The sequence below is a fragment of the Trachinotus anak genome, unplaced genomic scaffold (assembly GCF_046630095.1).
Source record: "Trachinotus anak isolate AG129_WGS33_773 ecotype Australia unplaced genomic scaffold, CSIRO_AGI_Tana_v1 ptg000025l, whole genome shotgun sequence".
NCBI lineage: Eukaryota > Metazoa > Chordata > Actinopteri > Carangiformes > Carangidae > Trachinotus > Trachinotus anak.
The window spans coordinates 13000313-13020000 of NW_027273876.1; the positions used below are offsets into that span (position 1 = coordinate 13000313).

At 39.9% G+C, this 19688-nt stretch overlaps 2 protein-coding genes across 2 annotated transcripts in view; both read left to right on the forward strand.

Moving 5' to 3' along the window:
- Nucleotides 1-720: 720 nt before the first annotated feature.
- On the forward strand, nucleotides 721-9518 carry LOC139608812 (glucagon receptor-like). The gene is made up of 14 exons (XM_071462893.1): nucleotides 721-972; nucleotides 4046-4137; nucleotides 4243-4345; nucleotides 4468-4578; nucleotides 5131-5252; nucleotides 5446-5552; nucleotides 6066-6222; nucleotides 6391-6550; nucleotides 7351-7411; nucleotides 7534-7603; nucleotides 7827-7918; nucleotides 8149-8287; nucleotides 8454-8495; nucleotides 8950-9518. The coding sequence occupies exons 2-14, from the start codon at nucleotides 4078-4080 to the stop codon at nucleotides 9019-9021; spliced, it is 1296 nt and encodes a 431-aa protein (XP_071318994.1). The 5' UTR covers nucleotides 721-972; nucleotides 4046-4077; the 3' UTR covers nucleotides 9022-9518.
- A 369-nt stretch (nucleotides 9519-9887) lies between these two features.
- The window catches only part of wdr90 (WD repeat domain 90), a 21955-nt gene continuing 12154 nt past the window's right edge, over nucleotides 9888-19688 (forward strand). The window contains exons 1-21 of the mRNA XM_071462892.1: nucleotides 9888-10209; nucleotides 10376-10467; nucleotides 10560-10736; nucleotides 11268-11406; nucleotides 11568-11738; nucleotides 12256-12382; nucleotides 12850-12917; nucleotides 13284-13396; nucleotides 13764-14000; nucleotides 14150-14212; nucleotides 14323-14391; nucleotides 14478-14588; nucleotides 14798-14943; nucleotides 15066-15123; nucleotides 15401-15519; nucleotides 16500-16661; nucleotides 16801-16931; nucleotides 17063-17179; nucleotides 17860-18095; nucleotides 18644-18780; nucleotides 19271-19401. Of these exons, the coding sequence (XP_071318993.1) occupies nucleotides 10197-10209; nucleotides 10376-10467; nucleotides 10560-10736; nucleotides 11268-11406; nucleotides 11568-11738; nucleotides 12256-12382; nucleotides 12850-12917; nucleotides 13284-13396; nucleotides 13764-14000; nucleotides 14150-14212; nucleotides 14323-14391; nucleotides 14478-14588; nucleotides 14798-14943; nucleotides 15066-15123; nucleotides 15401-15519; nucleotides 16500-16661; nucleotides 16801-16931; nucleotides 17063-17179; nucleotides 17860-18095; nucleotides 18644-18780; nucleotides 19271-19401 (2617 nt within the window). The 5' untranslated portion in view covers nucleotides 9888-10196. The remainder of the gene's footprint in view (nucleotides 10210-10375; nucleotides 10468-10559; nucleotides 10737-11267; nucleotides 11407-11567; nucleotides 11739-12255; nucleotides 12383-12849; nucleotides 12918-13283; nucleotides 13397-13763; nucleotides 14001-14149; nucleotides 14213-14322; nucleotides 14392-14477; nucleotides 14589-14797; nucleotides 14944-15065; nucleotides 15124-15400; nucleotides 15520-16499; nucleotides 16662-16800; nucleotides 16932-17062; nucleotides 17180-17859; nucleotides 18096-18643; nucleotides 18781-19270; nucleotides 19402-19688) is intronic.

The window sequence follows — 19688 nt, forward strand, 5'->3', positions numbered from 1 at the left end:
TTTGATTGTTTGCTACATACAATCCAAAACTCTGAGATATATTTCATTTACACTGACATGAAACAGAGAAAAGCAAATCTGGAGAACAGCTGGTTACTGTTCTGGATTTTTGCTTGAATAAGCAATTAAAGATTGATAATTGAATAATTGATTAATCAAGTAATTGTTTCAGATCAAGATTAAACTTAAACCAGATTACCTATAATTCTGATAGTAAAATTAAACCCACATAATTTTAATCCTAAAATGAGATTATCCATATTTTAAAATGCAGCCTAGATTATCCTGATCCTAAAAATTCTTACCATAACGCATTTGATCACCCTATAGTTTAGTTTAACACTCACAGTTCAGGGCACATACAGCAGATAGCCTCCTGCATGACTCTGCTGGTCTTGTCTCCTTGCAGTCACATCCAGGTAGAAGACGCTCACATATCTGTGTCAGTACTCCACAGGTTGTGCTGGATCATGTTTGTGAATGTGTCATGACAGCATCAAGTGGTTTGTGTGTGTGTGTGTGTGTGTGTGTGTGTGTGTGTGTGTGTGTGTGTTGTCTTTCTAGATAGATCAATTATAGATTCTATAATGAGTTCTTCTTCGTCCTGTGAATCGAGGAGAAAGGCGGGTTGATGTGCCTTGTTGTGCGTTTGCGCCCCCCCCCCCCCCCCCCCCCCCCCCCCCCCGCCGGTGCTTGAATGCGGAGGATGGAAATGTTAAATGACATACAGTCTCCGTGAGGCTGGACAAAAGCTTTTGTGTCACTTTGTGAACAGCTGCAAAAAGACTGTCTGTAACAAAGAGTTTTTATTTATTGAACAGCAGCGGGGGACCCGGCGTGTTCGCAGGCAGAACACCACGGACAGACAAACTGCTCCGTGCAAGTTGAGCCGCAGGTCTGAGTCTGTGACACAGCGTCGATCCGGACGGAGCTTTTCTGAGGCAGCTCTCCTCTCCAAAGGACCATTTATCTGTAAGTGACAGCTCCTGTTTTCTATTCTTTGTTTTCTGCAGCAGTTTAATACAACTGTTTGAGGGGGGGGGGTAATTCTCACAACTCGATCTAAGCAGAATAAATTAGGGGAAATACAAAACCCGCATAATTGAAGGGATGCAGTCCCTAAACTATTTGCAACGCAACTGTTCTGGTGAAAGAATCCGACAAGTGCGAAACTGTGTGTGCCATCTGTTCAAGTCTGAAGTCCTTTGTGCACATGATGTTGCTGAATGTTGTGAGGTGAGTTTGCTATAGGGGCTTACACACGGTGTCCAGCTGCTACAGATGTTCTGGACCTGCTCATGTTGTTTGATTTTCTTTTTTGATTCACACTGACTCTGGCATTGTATCTGGTCTGTTATTGAATATATACATACACAGTAAACACTATAGGAATAGAATAGAATAGAATAGAATAGAATAGAATAGAATAGAATAGAAGAGATATTGCTTCCTTTCATCACAGATGTAAACCACACAAATAAATAGTCAATTGCCATTTGAAATCGTGCACTTTCCAGCACCATTTCACTAAGCCCTGCATGGAGCCCCTACAGGGCTGAAAGAGCCAAGACAATGTGTTCTGCAGTGCACTTATTCACAGCTAGGCAAATAGACCTGTAGTATAACAGCTGTCAATCAAACTCCAGCAGCTGTTTTAGTACACCCAGGTTTAAGTACTCACACTTGAAAATCCTGCAGCTTGTTGAGTCCCGATTATACAACAGAGATTCAATCGATGTTGTTCCCTAATGATTTTAAGCCTGGGTGGCCGGGATAACCCCGAGCAGTTGAGGATAAACCCGTTGGAGTTTTGAAGATTATGATTTGGGATATCCTACATTTGAAGTTTTAGGTGTGAAATGCCTGTTAGCCTATAAAGAATGTAGAAAAGGAGGCTGGAAACTAGAATAAGTGGCATCATGCTTCCTGCCATCATGTCTATGAAAATGGGGAGAGCTCACAAGGGGAAGTTCCTGGACACATAAGAAACCAAACCCGATGTGGTCTCATTCCTTGAGCTGCCACAGGCGATAACTGTCAGATTTGACCAACCAGAAGAGAAAAATCAAATCAGTGTTTCTGCAGTCTGTTGATACACAGTGGCAGAGCCTGAAGTGGAACCCCCACAGATTGTTGGGACACGGGGCCCACTGAGCCCGCTTTCCTAATCAATGTCGTTTAATATTTGGCCTCAGGTTAACCTGTGTGGTGTGACACAGCACCACTATAGGCCACAGCGCCAACCTAAAACATTTGTCAACACAATATCAATATCAATATCATATTTTTGACAAATGGGAAAACTGCAAAAAAAAAAATGTATGGTCAAACACTATTTTGACAGACAATGGAAACAAAAACATGATACAGCCTTTTGGTGAGATTATTATAATATCTTCCTCCACCAGAATTAAAAAAGTAATTCTTATTTATATGATTTTGAGATTTGAAATGCCCATATGTCTGTTCTATTTAAAAATTCAGACTGCTTTTAGTCCAAGGAAAGTCAATCTTTTTATAATTATTGACATGAGAGTGACATTACCCATAACCTAAAGTGGGTGCCAGGTTGAAAGGAACTGGCAAGACTCACGTCAGACCTCCTCTGCTGATGTTTAACCATAGATATCAGTCATTACATTTGACTCACTGCATGCTGTAGTATAGGTGACAGATGGACATCCAAGGCTGAGAGTCTGAGACCCTGAGAAAAAAAAAATATGTGGGTGATAATGATGACTATTTATGACAATTCACAGTGAGTTTCAGGAAGTAGGTAGAATCCTCTTTGTTGAAAAATTAGATGTGTCTCAGTGGCTCTAAGTCACACACTAATTGCAAGCAGGATTTGAGTATGTAGTGTGTTATGTTGTAAAAGTGACACAATTAAATTTGTTCAAAAGGTTGATAACCATACAAAAAAAAAAAACTCATTCAAATCATTTTTTCCTCAACTTTAATGAGAAAAACAAATCATTAACAATAACACATACCAAGCCTATATTTGATACCAAATATCAAAAAGAGCACGTCAGTCGTTTTAACAGCATTTTTATTTATAATATCGGTATTCTGATGATTTCACCAGGGAGCGACAACAGCAAGGGTTTTGTGGATTTGTGGATATGGCATTTTTCTAATAACATAACAAATCCCTCTCCACTCAGAAATGTGGATTGCTTAGATGTTACAAGACGAGATGGTTTTGACTGAACAGACTTTTCATTGAATGAAAGATGTCATGTGTCCAGAAGTTACATTTTTGAAATGAATAGTATTTGCACAGTCATAGCTTTTGTGTTTTTCAGTGATCATGACAAAAAATACTTTATTTTTGAGCTTGCTGTCGACCACACTGTTGTCCCACAATGCAATGCACAAATGAAAGAAGGGGAAATACTTACTGCAAAAGATCAGATCAAATTGAAGATTATAATTGAGTTACATAAAAAAGTGTAAAAATGAGATGCTGAGGGAAAATGCTAATTTCCTGTTGATACAAAATGGAAAAATACATTGATTTCATGCGTACTAATTGTAAAACAGTATGCATTGCAGTGACAAATAGTGAAAAGAGTGGGAAACAGGAAAGGTCAGCTACAATAAGGAAGCAAAAGTCATTTTAAGTTGCACGCAATCAAAGAACTCCAATGAAAGTCATCAACATTTTGTAATGTGGCTCCAGTGACTCAATTAGAAATTATCTGAGACGTCTAGAAAATGTCTCATTGTAAGAGTTATTTCAGTGTAGCTTGGAGTCGGTGCTTGTGGTGGGAAACCTAATTGAGAGGTTGTTGAAAATGGATAGTAATTCATATCTTCTGACCATGATTGATGTCAAGGCAGTTGGCACCAATTTCTCTTGAAAAGTCTGTCCTTGTGATGGATATGAGCTTCTTGGAACAATCATAAATGCTTCGGCAGTTTCATGGACAATGCAGATTGACATTTGAATAAAAGCTCCCTAGAATGTCTGTGAACAAGGTTCAACACTTATTACCTACTTTTTCAGCAGTCAAAGTTGTGCCGTTCTTTCTCCTCTCAGTCTTTCTGACAAGGAAGAACAAGTCTGCAGTGATGGACAGGACACAAGACATAATGGCTTTGATCTGTCTGTTATTGCTCAAACTGCCGAAGGTAAAATATTTTCATGACTTTTACGGTAACCCCACTACAGAACTTTTTATCTCCAGAAGTGAAGGAAAGCGTTTCAGACAAATAATTTTGTATGTGCCCTTACAGTTTGATATGGCTAGTGGAAAAATCTTAGAGGAGACTTATCGGAAGTGGGTCCAGTATAAAGAAGACTGTATCAAAATGATAGAAAATGAGCCGCTGTCTCAAGGTATGGAGAAACTTCAACCTATTACTAATGAGTCATCATGCAAAAGCAAATATGGCAAGATGGAAAAGGAAAAGAATATGGAAAAAATACACAATTTTCAGTTTCTTCTTCTTCGTTTGCAGTGGGCTTGTTCTGTAACAGGACATTTGACAGGTACGCCTGCTGGCCAGATACGCCTGCTGGTTCTGTGGTCAACATCTCATGTCCATTCTACCTCCCCTGGCATGACAAAGGTGAATCACACTTTGACTGGAATATGTATGTAAATGTGTTCATGCCAGTTTTGAACTCGTTCCATTTGAGTATGTTTTTTTTTTTTTTACATTTGTTAGGAAAGTAGGTCCATCCATCTACTGACACTTGATGCCACTCTGTTCAATAGGACGGTGCAGCTAGCAACAGTTAGCTAAGCACAAGGATTGGAAACAGTGTGGGAGCTGCTAGCTGCACTGTTTTTGTGCTAAGCTAAGCTAATCAACTGCTGTCTCTACCTTCATGTTTACCATTCAGACATGAAAGTGGTTTCCCTCTTGTCATCTAACTTGCAGCAAGAGAGCAAATAAGCATATTTCCCCAAAATGTAAAACTATCCCTTTAGAATGTGTATGTTTTTGAATATTAGAAACTTTTAAGAAAGCTGATCTGTGTCTATGTGTTCGTTGTATCTGAGCATGCAAGCATCTTTTAGATTCTTTTTCGCAGCGTTCTGTAAAGATAACCTATAAAGACTGTTGTAACGGTGACCCTAATTAGGAGTAAGCTGGTAATGACTGTTTCTCTTCCAGTGTCTCAGGGAGTTGTGCGTCGGCGGTGTGGCTCTGACGGCCTCTGGGAGAGAGAGAACAGTGGGCAGGTGTGGAGGGACAAGACACAGTGTGAGGAGGAAAAAGAAGTGACATCTCAGGAGGTACCAAAAAATCTCCATCTCAGGGGTTCATTTGTTGCAGCTGTGAGTGCTTCTCGTTGCTCAAACACTTATCGTGTCAGGAGAGATGCAGTTCTGATGCAGGTCATGGAGAACACAGTGATATGATGTTTTCCTCTGTCTGCTGGATGAGATCCGACTTCCAAAAAACCACGGTGTGGATTTGTCTTTGCAGATGTGGTTCAAACAAATGATGGTGAGCTTCAGGATGTTGTACACAGTCGGCTATTCCTTGTCCCTCTTCACGCTCATAACAGCTCTTATCATCCTTCTGAGCTTTAGGTAAGCTATCTAACAGACGTGCTGTCATCTGTGTTGTGATATTAATGCATCAAACACACAGCATGGCACTCTGGAAAAGATGATCATTAGTGTCACTGCTTGACTCGTTTCATCCTCTCTGACAGATGCAGAGAAATGCTTTCAAATGAGAAAAGATAATTAGATATATCATGCTGCAAGTTTAATTATTAAGATATATAAGAATCTCAAGATCCTCAGCATTCATAAAAACCAAGCACTAATGCAGGTGCAGGAGACTGTATTATTTACACAAATACTGAATGGAATCAACAGATCTCAATTTCACAGCTGTTTCAGACTAATTTTACGTGTGAAAGGGAAAAGTGATTAAAGCATTATGTGAACAAAAAAAGGACTAAATAGGTGCATATTATGTGCTTTTGCAGATGAAAACAGCTCATGAAACATTATTTTAAAAAAGCAGCTGAATCAAGAAAAAAAAAAAAACCCTGATGCACAAAATGCTTTTGTTATTTTTATTCCTCCTGACAGGAAGCTACGTTGCACCAGGAACTACATTCACGCGAACCTTTTCCTCTCGTTCATCCTGCGAGCTGTATCTGTCATTGTTAAGGACACCATGCTAGAACGCCACTGGGGACGAGAAATCGTGAAACAGACCGATGTGACTGAGATGCTCAGTCACCAGGTGAGTCTTATTGGCAGTTAATAGTTTATTGTTGTCACTTATTGTAGGTTACCAGTAAAGATTCTTTGAGGATATATCACATGTGAAACTAACAGATTCAGATACTTTCATGAGGCAAATTTGATTACACTCTCACAGTATGTGGCTTTGCTTTTCCATTTCTTCTAGGCTGCTTTTGGCTGCCGAATTGCACAGGTGATGATGCAGTACTGTGTCCTGGCCAATCACTATTGGTTCTTTGGAGAGGCAATTTATTTGTACTCTGTGCTCATAGCCTCAGTGTTCATCGACAACAATAAACACTTGCCTTACATCTGTCTGGGCTGGGGTAAGTCACATCTCCAGTGAACAAACAACTAAGGAGTTTTTCTAGGACTTGTTTGTCTGGAGTTGTTGAAGGTGATCTCCCCTTGGTGTCCTCTACAATCTAAGAGCACCTCACCACAGAGATACACGACAGCTCACATTGGTCCTGTTCAGACCTGGTATTAACATCGGCCCTGAGTGATGCGATCACATGTGGACAGCTCTAAGTACAGTTGTGAACGCACCCAGGACGCATTCGGGCTGCATTTGAGATCCGATCTCTCAGACCACATTTGGAGGTGGTCTTTCACATACTGCTCACTCTCTCGCTCACTCTCTCTCTCTCTCACTCACAAAGACACGCACACATACACAGAAGCACATTGACAACGACCTGTGTGCCGGATTGGCTAAAAACAACACCACATACCTGTTCATTTGCATGTGAAGTGGAGAAATGAGGTCACTAGAGAAACATATTAAAGCCAGGTGTGAACTGATGTACTCAGAGCTGACCACTTGTGATCACACCACTCAGGACAGATGTCAATACCAGGTCTGAACAGGGCCATTGAAAAAGCAGGCACGTCGCAATAGTCTAAACCTCTTCACTGTTATACTTCTGCCCCTCTTTTGTGCACCTATTCATAACTGCTCATTAAATCAGGTTCTATGACGGCAAAGCGTGCTCCGTAACAGCAGTGTAACTTTTATAGATGGATGCCATGGAAACATTTACACAGTTATTTATTTAGTTCTGAGGCTTGTTTATCAAAGCATACTCGGCACTGAATCTTGCAATCCTTATTGTCTTTGACGTAGGAACACCATTTCTCTTTGTGGTTCCCTGGGTAGTGATGAAGCTATTGAAAGAAAACAAAGAGTAAGTGTACGTCCCTGTGTGTGCAATGTCCCCATGTGCTTGATCACTTCATGTGTAGACCCGCTCCTCTGCTGATCCACATCAGACAATGGAGAATTAGTAACATCTGCTCTTCTTCCCAGGTGTTGGGCTGTCAATGAGAACATGAACTACTGGTGGATCATTCGTTTCCCAATCCTTTTTGCCTCAATAGTAAGGATGGTTTATGCAAATAGTCTAATCAGTGTGTAATTGCATCCGTTGCATGTGTCACCACCTGGCATGAGGACTCCTCTGCAAAATATATGGCATAATATATATATATATATATTTTTTTTTTTTTTTTTTTTTTTTTTGTACAGTATATATTATATATGGCATATTCTTTTTGCAGTACAGGATACAACAACTCATATTTGGATTTTCTGATTAACAGATCAACTTTCTGATTTTCATGAAGATCCTGAAGGTCATTCTTTCCAAATTACGAGCCAGCAACCAGAGTGGATATCCTGATTACAAACTTCGGCAAGTTGTCTCAGCATATTTTCAGTGATGATAAATTAGATGACAAATTTGTTCGACTCCTCTGCTTTATTTTCTCATTAAGTCAAGGCCATGACTCTGGCTGTCACAGAAAAGCAGTGATGAATTTTGACAGGAGATGTAAACAGAAAAATGAATGTTGGCAAAAAATGATAAAAAACAATATGTATGATGTTGTGACAAATTGCCTGCTGCTTGATTTGTCCTGTTAGGCTTGCCAAGGCAACCCTTACCCTCATTCCTCTGTTTGGGATTCATGAGGTCATATTCATCTTTGCTACAGATGAGCAGACAACAGGCGTTCTGCGCTACATTAAAGTTTTCTTCACCCTTTTTCTCAATTCATTTCAGGTAGGTTCAAATGGATCAGAGAATGACTGCATGCTATTACTGACATGTCTCACATTGTAAAACAACGTAACTGTTGAGACATTAGCCAATGTGTTCATGTATGGCAAATGAAGTACATGGTGCTGAAACTGAACAGGATTTTTCATAAAATCTGGCCTCTCTGCAGGGTTTTCTGGTGGCTGTACTATACTGCTATGCCAATAAAGAGGTTTGTGGTTTCATCATATTCCCATTTCATTTTTTACCCTAAATAGAAAGTACTGATTATCCATATGTGCCAGTTAATGTGTCTGAGAGACATCACACACTACATGATGTTGCTGTAAAAGTACATTACTGTTAAAGTATAGAATTGGGCTTAAATGATCATATTCATTTTCCTATGAAACTCCTTTATTGTTGTCATTTGGGGACTTGCAGCTGATCATCATTTAAGGATGCATTAGAATAAAAAAAACAGAAATATTATTTCAGTCATCCATTTCTGCCCAGGGGTCTGAGTTTCTGAATCTAAATTTGCTATTAGTGATCTGATCTATACCACAGTGAATGTCTGTTCAGCTTTCATTCAATTTTCAAGCATGAGACTGGAAAATGACGTGAAATGGGTAGGTAAAATGGCAAATTAACTCTGAAATGACTCACCTCCACTCTGGATGCAGGTGAGGACAGAGCTGAGGAGGAAGTTACGCAGCTGGAGGCTAGAGGCAGAGATTGTATGCTGCGGACAGTGACTAGCCGTGTTTGACTCTCGAGTAGACACTTTCTCCATCACCACAGTGCCCGAGCGTAACAGATCCTCTGCTACAACAATGAGGGCAATGCCTGATGGTTCACCCACTCCTGACAGTTCATTGATTTTCAGACGCCAAGTTCAGTCAACCTTGCCACAGCCTGATGCTTCTTTGCTACACGGTCCATCTGTGGTAAACAGAGATAATAGCCTGCAGTGTGGGGATCCGGATGAGACTGGACAGTCGTCTATGGCAATGCAGGTGTCCTTCCTCATTCATCTTCAGGACCCTGTGGAGTTACTCCCACATGTTGTAAATATAGATTCAGACTGAACTGCTACATGGTTGGGTTCACTGTACATTTTAAGATTATATGTGGTTTATTGTGAATATGTAAAATTGTGAATAAGTAATTGTTATTATGTAAGCTTTAATACTGTGAATATGTGAATAAGTGATTGTGATTATTTAAGATTTAAGACATCCTTAAAAATTAAAAGATTTGTTTATATTGACTCTTTTAAGGTGTGATGGGAGCAGTAAGATGGCAGTGTATGGGGAAATGACTTGGTATGACAGATGGGTAGAATGAACAGTAGGCTAGTAAACAAAAACAATGGGCCTATAACACGAAACTCAAGTAGGCTATCTGATCAAGGCTGTAAATTCCAAGCTAATCAACACCAGAAAAGTTAATCAACACCAGAACTATATGTAATGTCTTCTTTGAAACCTAGCTTGAACTGTAATTTATAAGTTTTTTTCCTGAATGCGACAGTTGTTTCGATTCCGCGTCATGAACTTCATTACCCAGAGTTCCAGGGGACGAAACGCACATACGTCAAGAGCGTCGTGCTGTCGTTGGCAACGGCGGAGGCTGGAGCGGGAAGGACACAACAGCTCCAGTAAGCACCTGATGTCAAGTCAAAACTGTAGTTTTACTTGGGGCCTGGGAGGTCTGGGAAAAGCCCTCGCATCTCATAATGATATGAAACACAGTTTTTAAAAAAAAATAGTTTTAATTATTGTGGAAAGGAGAGGGAGCGTCCAGGCCATTCAACTGTCTGTTTGCTAGCTAACATCTGTGAATTTATACTATCTGCCCGAGTTTGAACAAGTTGCAGCAAGACTGAGACATCAATAGGTGGATTTCACATTTGCACTACTCGCCATCAATGGCCTCCAAAGGTAAAGTAAACTTTAAAGTTTTTAATAAAAGTCGCTGGTAATAGATACATCAAATACAACAGCAAAGGCTGTGACAGAGAACAGTTACATTGAACCGCAGTTAATGCTGTTGTGAGGACCTAATTCCTCAAGGTCACTGTTATTGAGCCCTGTTTTGACTTCGCAGGTTGGCAGCATCCTTATGTCAACATTTTCAAACATGTCAGAGTTGAGGACTGGAGAAAGTCTGCAAAAGAGGGGGATGTGTCAACATACACGGTAACTTAGTGCTACACACTATAATTTACCTTAGTGCTACACATTATAATTCTGATGTTTTAAAGGTATCCCCATGACTGACAATCCCACAGGACAAGACACTGAAGTGTTCAGTGTTCCGGATCAGGGGTACTGTTCCTGCCAACAGCTACATCCTGGTGCCCAAAAACAGCAACCAGTCTCTGGGGTTGATAGGGCGCTACTTCTACCTTCTCTTCAGGCCCATTCCTGGCAAATACTTTGTGGTCCATCTGGATGTTGCTGCGGAGGTATCAGACCTGATTTTATTGGATGATCCTGCGCATGTGTATATGTGAAGAAGTTAAGAGTATTGAAGTATCTTTGCTATGTAAATGATGTATTTTATGAATAAGTCCTTTTATTCTTGTATTACCAGTCATGTGGCTGGGGTTCATTTGAATTCAACTAATCCACAGCTCTGTCTTATTGGCTGTCTTCATTATTCTTTAAATGCCAACATTTCAAATTGTTGACATTTAAATCTAATTGAAATTCTGAAGTGGGAGAAAGTACTCTACACATTCTTTCATTATATACTATGATATTGTCTGAAAAGATATTCAACTTAAGCAGCTCAGACAGTGGGAGATATGTACTATAGATTGTAGCATTTTACAGCTGTTCAAAAGAAATCCCCAGCAATTTGGTTAATTTTGAAATATTCAACCATTATGTACTATAAGTAACACTTATGTGGTGTAAGTGAAGATTTCAATGATTGAAACTGATAATAAAAGAAAAAATGTTTTATCCACCTCTCTCTGTGCTGTGACGTGTAGGAGGGCCAGGTAGTTCGTATCTCCTTTTCCAACATGTTCAAAGAGTTCAAGTCCACAGCTACCTGGCTTCAGTTTCCTTTCCTGTGTGGAGCTGCAAAGGATTCAGTCTACGAAAGCACGGCCAATTCCGCAAGACACGGTAAAATACATGTACCGCACATATAGAGACGTGAGCAATTGTTCATATGCATGTTATTCATTAATTGCTCTACTCACAGTCCACTGTCCTTTTGTATGTAATGTAAATAATCTTGCATGTCTTGCTAAAGTACAAGTTGTATTTATGTTTATGTGCTCCAGGTTTGGTGGGTCCGGCCCCAACTTCAGTGCGTTGGACCTGTCTGATGCTGGATCTGCAGTACACACTCTCTGTCTACCTCAACCGCTGCTACAGTCACCTGAAGAGCATTAAGCTTTGTGCCAACATGGCAGTGAAAAACATGTTCACCAGTGACCTGATACTAGATCCAGGTGAGACTCAGTGAGTTAGTTTGATTTCACCCCAAAATAATGGCTTTTTGATAATGTTAATAGATATATATTATACTATATATGCACTCTTTGTAATATGTGAATGTCAGCGGTGGTTTTTCCACTAATTTGAGATAATGAAATAGAAAAATGTGCCAGTGCTCTTCCTTGAAGGACATTTGAACATCGAGAAAAATGAAAACAGTGTTTTTCAGGTCCACAGACTAGAGAAAAGTGGTTTCATTATTGGAGTTTTAAAGAGCCCTGACAATCTCAAACTCCTGCTTATTCAAACCACTGAATTTAAGGACCAGACGTCTGCCATTGTAAAATACATTGAACATTGAGAACATTTTAAAAGCACTGAAATGCTGTTGTAGGAAAAAAATTTTTGTTCATTCAGTGTCAGATTCATTCAGAGTGCATTATTAAATTTCTGAATAAAGTGCCCACTTTGTGCATGTAGAACAAAGGTACTTTTTTTTTAATCTTCTTGTCCAATTTTCTTTTTCAATAGGAGTCTCTTTCAGTGAAGCTAAGCTGATGGGTCTGGCTTCTTCTCAGGGAACAGGTCCCATGCCCAGAGACATGTCATTCCCTGCACCCAAGGGAGGCTCCTGGCATGACCTCTATGATTATATCAAGTACGGTTACCTCACCAGAGAACAGAAAGTGTATTATCAGCATAAACAATGTTTCTATACACACAAAATGTGAGATTTTGATGTGAACTATTAAGGATCAGCCTGAGCTGCCCTGACTGTTTCACACCAACTTCATCAGCTATCAAACAGAAAGAATCCATGTGAAAAGTAATTCAGGAAAATTTAATAAATCATGACATGTGGCAATGTGGGTGAACCAAAGCTGTAAAAAACAACATTCACTGCTTAGGTTAATAACATCTGAAGTTATAGTTACAGAAGAGTATCTTAAGGGTGGATTTTTTCTTTAATATTACAGATGCATATTGTATATGACTTATTTGCTCAAAACACCAGTTGTAAAAAATTAAAGCAATAGTCTATGTTATTATGGATTTAAGAAAAGTTACCTGCAGTTACCTGCTTTGTCACAGTGTATTGTCTCTTATCTTGTCCCAACCAAACAGGTTTCCCTCAGAAGGAACAAAGTTACCCTTTGACTCAATTCAAAAAGGCAATCTGAGGCCCGAGGCCAGTAAGTCATGAAATATCACACTGCCCATCATTTTCATCACATGGCATTTAAAGATTTTTACTGCACTTGTGTACAATGGTCTTTATGTCTGACTTTTATTTTCCTTTTTTTTTTTAATTTTTTTTTATATTTTCTTTAAAACTTTGTTAAGAAATATAAAAAGACTGTTTTTCCACACATACTTTTCCATTCATTCATCAAAAAGAATTAGAGCCACTCAAGCTTTTACAAATCACGACTACAAAACAGACATGTTATTTATACGTTTCGAATACATTTTCTTTTAGCCTACACACTTTTAGCTAATCCTGGTAAGAATTTGCTGTAGATGACTGAATTTCATACTTCAAAACTTGTCTCTTACAGATTGTTTCTCCAGCCAAAGAAGCCCCATTAGAGAGGAGGCTCGCTCTGTCAGCCTCAGCAAACCAATTCAAGACCGTGTGTCCCTCATCCAGCAGATCACCACCCCAAAATCAGTAAGGCTTTAGCCTCCAGTACCTTATATCAAGTCCCTGTGAATTCACTCAGCTTCATTTTTTTCTGTAAAAAGGGAAAACCCTGTCTCCAAAAAAGTTGGGACACTGTGTAAAATGTAAATAAAAACAGAATGCAATGATTTGCAGATCATGTAAACCCATATGTAACGATACATTACATTATGTTCCCCTGGAACATATAACGATGATAACATATCAAATGTTGAATGCTGAAATTTTATTGTTTTATAAAAAAAAATATATGCTCAATTTGAATTTGATGCCTGCAACACTTTTCAAAACAGTTGGGCTTGAGTTGTCTAGGAGGCTGCTATTTCTATTTTTCAGTGCTCTCCTGTCTTCTCAGATGCCGAGGAATCAAACCCCTGTGGTGACCAACATACCCGAGGTGGGTGTGGTCTCCTCTCAACAGAAGGTTGGCTGGCTTTGCCCTGATGATGACCAGCAGCAGGAGGAGCCAGCATGCTTCAGTCCACACCAGCTCACATCCAGGCCACCCTGTGATACTGATGGCAGTGGAGTTCATGTGTTTGTGCATCCTGAAGATGTTTTCAGCAAATACGCAGAGGAACGTGAAGAAGAGGTGAGGCTTCATATTGACTAGACTCTGCACTCAATCAAACTTAAAAGCATAAGAAAACCAATGGTGTACCATGTTCCTCTCACTTTTGACTCTATGATGCCTTTTGTATAGTTTCATAACAGTTTTTAAAAACACTGTTGTATTCCCAGTTTGTCTGCAGCACCGATCCACATCCTGTCCATCTATCATCATCCAAAGAAGCCAAACGGCAGGTAAGAGATGAGGACAGTGGAGAGTGAAATTAAATTGGCTGCTGAGACATTATTTGTTTAAGAGCTCATTACAAAATCTTCGCATGTGCTTTTTCTGTTCTCCTTATTAGAAGCTGCTTCCAGACCCAATCCTCAGGCTCAAGCGAATCATCGGGTTTGGTGGAGCCACTACAAAACATGTATTTTCACTTAGATTTAAACTATCACCAGGCTGGCTTCACATACATAATCTGGTTTAACAGCTGTACTGTGTTGTACATTGTAGGCCCTGTGGACCAAATCAGGAGATGCAGTAGTATATCCCTGTCACGCAATTATTGTCTCTATGAAGATATCCTCTAACCACCAGAGATTCTTCATTGGTCACACTGATAAGGTAAGTGAGCTGTGATGTGTTGTGCTACCCGCACAGCAAAATCTCTTCCAATGTGTATGATGGCACATTTGACTGGCAGCTTCCTAATTGAGGTACTTAGATTTACTTGATTCCTGGATTCGAATGCAGTTGCATCCGGTAAAGAGAAAGAATTTTCCAATGTGTTTATCACAGAAATTAAATTCTTGCCTTATGTGTTTTCTCTGTAGGTGTCTGCACTAGCTTTTAATGGGAACACGACACTGCTGGCCTCGGCACAAACGGGCAATTATAGTGTTGTTCGAGTATGGAACTACCACAAAGGAAACTGTCTGGCCATGTTCAGGATTCACGCTCATTCCTTATCCTCTCTTAAGTAATCAACTGCATACACACATGCACTCACATAAACAAAGTACACTGGAGTCTAAGCCTTTATTGAACGCTGCATGCTCACACTAATTTTCTCTTTTTTATTTATCTCTTTCCGTTTTGAAGTTTCTCATACAGTGGCGGTATTCTCTGTGGAGTGGGTAAAGACAGCCACAATAAAACAGTAAGAGCCATGAATGCAAATTTTACCACATGAAAAGGTGTTTTGTGTTTGAAAGCAGTAAGCACTAGCTGTACTCAGACTCTATAGAGAGCGCCATGGGTATCATTAGATCCAGATGAAGAAAATGCTAAGCAGTACCATATATCATTATTTTGACTGACTCATCTAGTTATAATTTGAAATACTGTGCTAAAAATGGCTCCCCTTATTAAAATCTATGACTCATTAAAGCTGTGATCTGACTGACTGACTGTTTTCCTGATGTAACCTTCCTTAGATGGTGGTGGTGTGGAACACTCTGAACGTTGGTAAAGGTGGCGAGGTGGCCATCTTGGCCAAAGCGCACACAGATGTGGACATTCACACCATGAAGGTTGCCTTCTTTGATGATACAAGGTACCCTTGTTTCTGTATTCTTTGTCATCTATTTCATGAATTTTTTTAGCCAACAGTGTACATTTGCATATTTGGGACCATTTTTGTGTATATATCTTTCCATCTGTTGACCCGGTAAGAGTAAATATTAATGACATTGGCACATCTGCTCTGTTTTAACTAATAATATTGAAACACACACATTATAAATTCTACATATACTATCATGTCATGTTAGAGGTCACTAGTTCTGTGGTTCTCTAATGGTGACTGGTTGAGTCATTAAACTCTTTAAGACTCATGATTGATAATAACTGGTTGGTCAGTAAATGAATGATCAGTAACTGAACCACCATAAATATGAGGAGGGACTAGATTCCTGTAGTGAAACGACAATGGAAGACTCGGCGCAGTGATGAAGCTAAAAAGGGATTCTACGACCTAAAGATCTAAGAATATCATTGTTTATGAAATGAGGACTTTAGAATGCCACATTAGCATAATGTGTTTCATGGATGGTACCTATGGCAATTTGTGGTGACAGCAAGGCAGCTGCATTGTCTGTTGGCAGACTCCCACAGCGCCAAGGAGTCCCTCAGGGCAGAACAGTAAGATTTTTTGGCGTTCATAGAATTTGTGATCCCTTGAAGCTCTCAGTAAGCTGCAAACAGCCAAATCGCATCAAGGTTAGGCAACCATCAGTCAGAGCTACATTACGCAGGCTTTAAATGCAAAATAAGGAGGAATGGAGGAATCTACTTATGGAAAGAACAGTTCTGCAAAGCGTGTAATGCTACTTCTGCAGATGTCTCTCGCCAGATTTTGGTCCACTCTCACGCCCGCCTCCTGTGTCAGAGACACTTAGTGCAGAAAGGTGTACCTTGGTGAGAGAGTGGGAGAGGTGAAAAGACTTTGGCTGCAGGAGCAGAACAGAAATAGGCCACATGCCGACTTGTCAGTGAATGAGACTGCAAGTTAACTTCTGAGTGTGTTGGTTTCAGGATGGTGTCATGTGGTCGTGACAGTATTCGCTTGTGGCGAGTACGGAATGGCACACTGCGCTCCTGTCCAGTAAACCTGGGTGAATACCACTCACTGGACTTCACTGACGTGGCCTTTGAGGAGGGAAACTCCCTCAACCAGCATCTTGATGATCGAACTCTGTGAGTGAGCAAACCAGTCACCAAACCACTGAGCAAACCATCAGCATTCACTTGGAAGAAATATGAATCTGATCCAGGAAAATTCAAAATGTTATTATTAAAAGACTGCTATTTTCCCTCTGCAACTGTCTTCCCATAGATTTGCCAGCAGTCGGAGTGGCCATATCTTTGAAATTGACTACAGCAGAGTTGTTATTAAAAATGTGAGGAGGCTGTTGCCTGCACAGCAGCAGCACGCAGGCCGCAGGGAGAAATTGACTTTTAACACAGGTGGGTCTGAAATCAGTTGGAGAGAGACAATATTTGTTATTTATTAGTTTGAAGCTGAGGTAGGTTAGAGGGACAAACTTGCCTGTGAGGACATCAAGGTGTGTGTGTGTGTGCTTGTGTGTGTGTCCCAGGTCCAGGAATTTCCATCAACAGCATCAGTGTGACCTCATCATTCTGTGCCACGGGCTCTGAAGACGGCTTCCTGCGTCTCTGGCCCCTGGATTTTTCTGCTGTCTTCCTGGAGGCTGGTAGGCTCAGCAGGGCATGGCATAACATTTACCTGCAGCAAAACTGACTGTAGCTGACAGTTCCCACTCCACAGGCAGTGTTATAATGAGTGGGAAGTGTTTTTCAGGTTGCATCTGACCTGATTGACAGTGCTAATAAACTTTCATAAATTAAGTTATAATAATGTTCAAAAACAATCTGCAAACTGGAAGTTAGGAGTCTCATATCATGTTTGAATTTTCATCATGTATCACAATTAATAAAGCCCAGGAGTATCAAATCACTTACTGGAAGAAGATTTTTCACCGGCTGCCCCACTGGAGCAGCTGGTTTCCACATTTTAGATTTAGCCTAAACATCATCATTACATTTGTTTTTCAACAAGGCAGGGGACAATGATGTTGCTTTAAACATATAAAACTGTAAAAATACTGTAAAAGTGAATGTTTAAATATTTATGTTGTCTCGTGTGAATAACTTTTGGGTAAATGGTATTGAATTTAGTCACTTGGGGCTCTGTCAAAGAAGATCACAGCTGCATTATTATCTGCTGTACAGTTCAGGTAATTTGAAATAATTAAAAAAAAAAAAAACAAGAAGCACATTTATATTCATACGTATGAGATGTATATGTGCACTTGTATATCCTCACACGGAGCAAACATATAGAATAACTCAGACACATGTCATTCTTTTCCAGAGCATGAGGGACCTGTGAGCCTGGTGTCAGTCTCATCAGATAGCCTTCAGGTGCTGGCAGCCACATCTACTGGCAACCTGGGCTTCCTTGATGTGAGCAGCCGTGGTTACAACACACTCATGAGGTCGCATACAGACACTGTGCTTGGCTTCAGCGTGGATGGCATTCGTCAGCACCTCACAACAGCCTCTTCCGACGGCACAGTGCGCATTTGGAATATGGATTCCTTACATCAGGTCAGTCATCATTGGGTCAGTGTTTTGGCTCAAGAGAAATAATTTAACTCTTTTCATAATTTCATCTGAGAGACACCTTCAATCTGTTGACCTAGACAAAAAGTAGATGTCAGTGTTCTATATTGCTTTTTGTCAGTTGTCATTTTTCAATTGAAGCATGGCCATGTGAGGCTCTGTTTTTTAGAAAGTTGTTAACATTGGATTTGATAGCAAAACTGACCATCAAACTCCCTGTTTCCTCTGTATGAGTAAATTACCATCAATGCCCCTGGCATTTATGATATTTTACTCAGACACAGTTTTTAGTTTTTATTTGATAACTTAATTCAAAGCCCCTATGTGTAGAAATTCTAAGTGATCATGATCCTCTTTCAACCTTTTATACTCAGTCAGAAATTATCAATTGCTACACATAAGGGCATAGCAAATTATTTAGAGTAGCTCATTTAAGTAGCAGCAGTGTGTTTTTTCTCTTCTCTAATTCCAAAGCACTCTGCTAATGTGTGTATCTTTGAACTAAAGAAATTCTTGTCGTCTCCTGTGTTTAGCTGTACGATTTTGTGTCTGAGGACCGCCCCTGTTCAGTGGCCTTCCATCCCAGCGAGCAGGTCTTCTCTTGTGGCTTCAGCTCTGGCATCATTAGAGTCTTTGACATCTCCACTGCCAAGCTGCTGTCTGAGCACAAGTACGTCCAAAAAATGAAAGAAGTATAAATAAATAAATGCAGAAATAAATAATTAAATACAAAAATAATAATACAAATCCATCTGATCCTTCATTTGTTCAATTATCGTGAACATGATATTCCTTGGGTGAACTAATAAAATTTTGGCGGTCAAGGTCCCTGTGAGGGTTTTAGCCATAAATTATGGATTTCAGTTTTACACAATGGTTAATATTTTATATGACTCATGTTAAAATGGATGTAACCTGAAGCTAGTCTGAGTGGCGGAGGCATACAACTGCCAGGCGGTAATTCTGTTTTGTTTTGTTTTGTTGTTTTTTTTGCATGGGTGCAATTACCATATGCTATAGTATGATATGTAAAGGTGGGTCTGATTACTGGAAAATACAGCTAGATACAATTATTCCCAGCTCATCCAGTTTATATTGCTAAGTCTAATTTGTGTCCTTGTCTCTCTGTATGTATCTCTCTGTTTGTATATATGTTATAGTCAGCACAGAGGTGAAGTGGTGGGTCTTGCCTTCTCTCCAGATGGGGAGTTCATGTACAGTGCCGACTCCCAGGGCTCTCTTGCACTTTACAACTCCTCTGAGGAAGATTACAATGTGATCCGAGTTTTATGTACGTATACACATGCACAAACCAATGCACAAACACACCTGAGGTTAAGTTCAGTGTATCATATGTTGCACTTACCACCAATGTGAATTTAAATAAACTTTGATGCAGGGACAGTATCAGATTTTATTAGCTAGCTTTCATTACATAGATTCTATGAAATTTACAACACTATGAGATAATACATGCACTAACTTTACTCACTAGCTTATCAGTTTGAATCACAGACACAAGTTAGCATATCAGGCAGCCATGTTTAACATTAGTGCTTATGGATTCACTGTGTACCT

Excerpts from the sequence above, each read along its gene's own strand:
- LOC139608812 (XM_071462893.1), top strand. The coding sequence starts at position 4,078 with ATGGACAGGACACAAGACATAATGGCTTTGATCTGTCTGTTATTGCTC. Across the intron at positions 4,579-5,130 it reads CCTCCCCTGGCATGACAAAG|TGTCTCAGGGAGTTGTGCGT; the intron begins GTGAATCACACT and ends TTTCTCTTCCAG. Across the intron at positions 5,553-6,065 it reads ATCATCCTTCTGAGCTTTAG|GAAGCTACGTTGCACCAGGA; the intron begins GTAAGCTATCTA and ends TCCTCCTGACAG.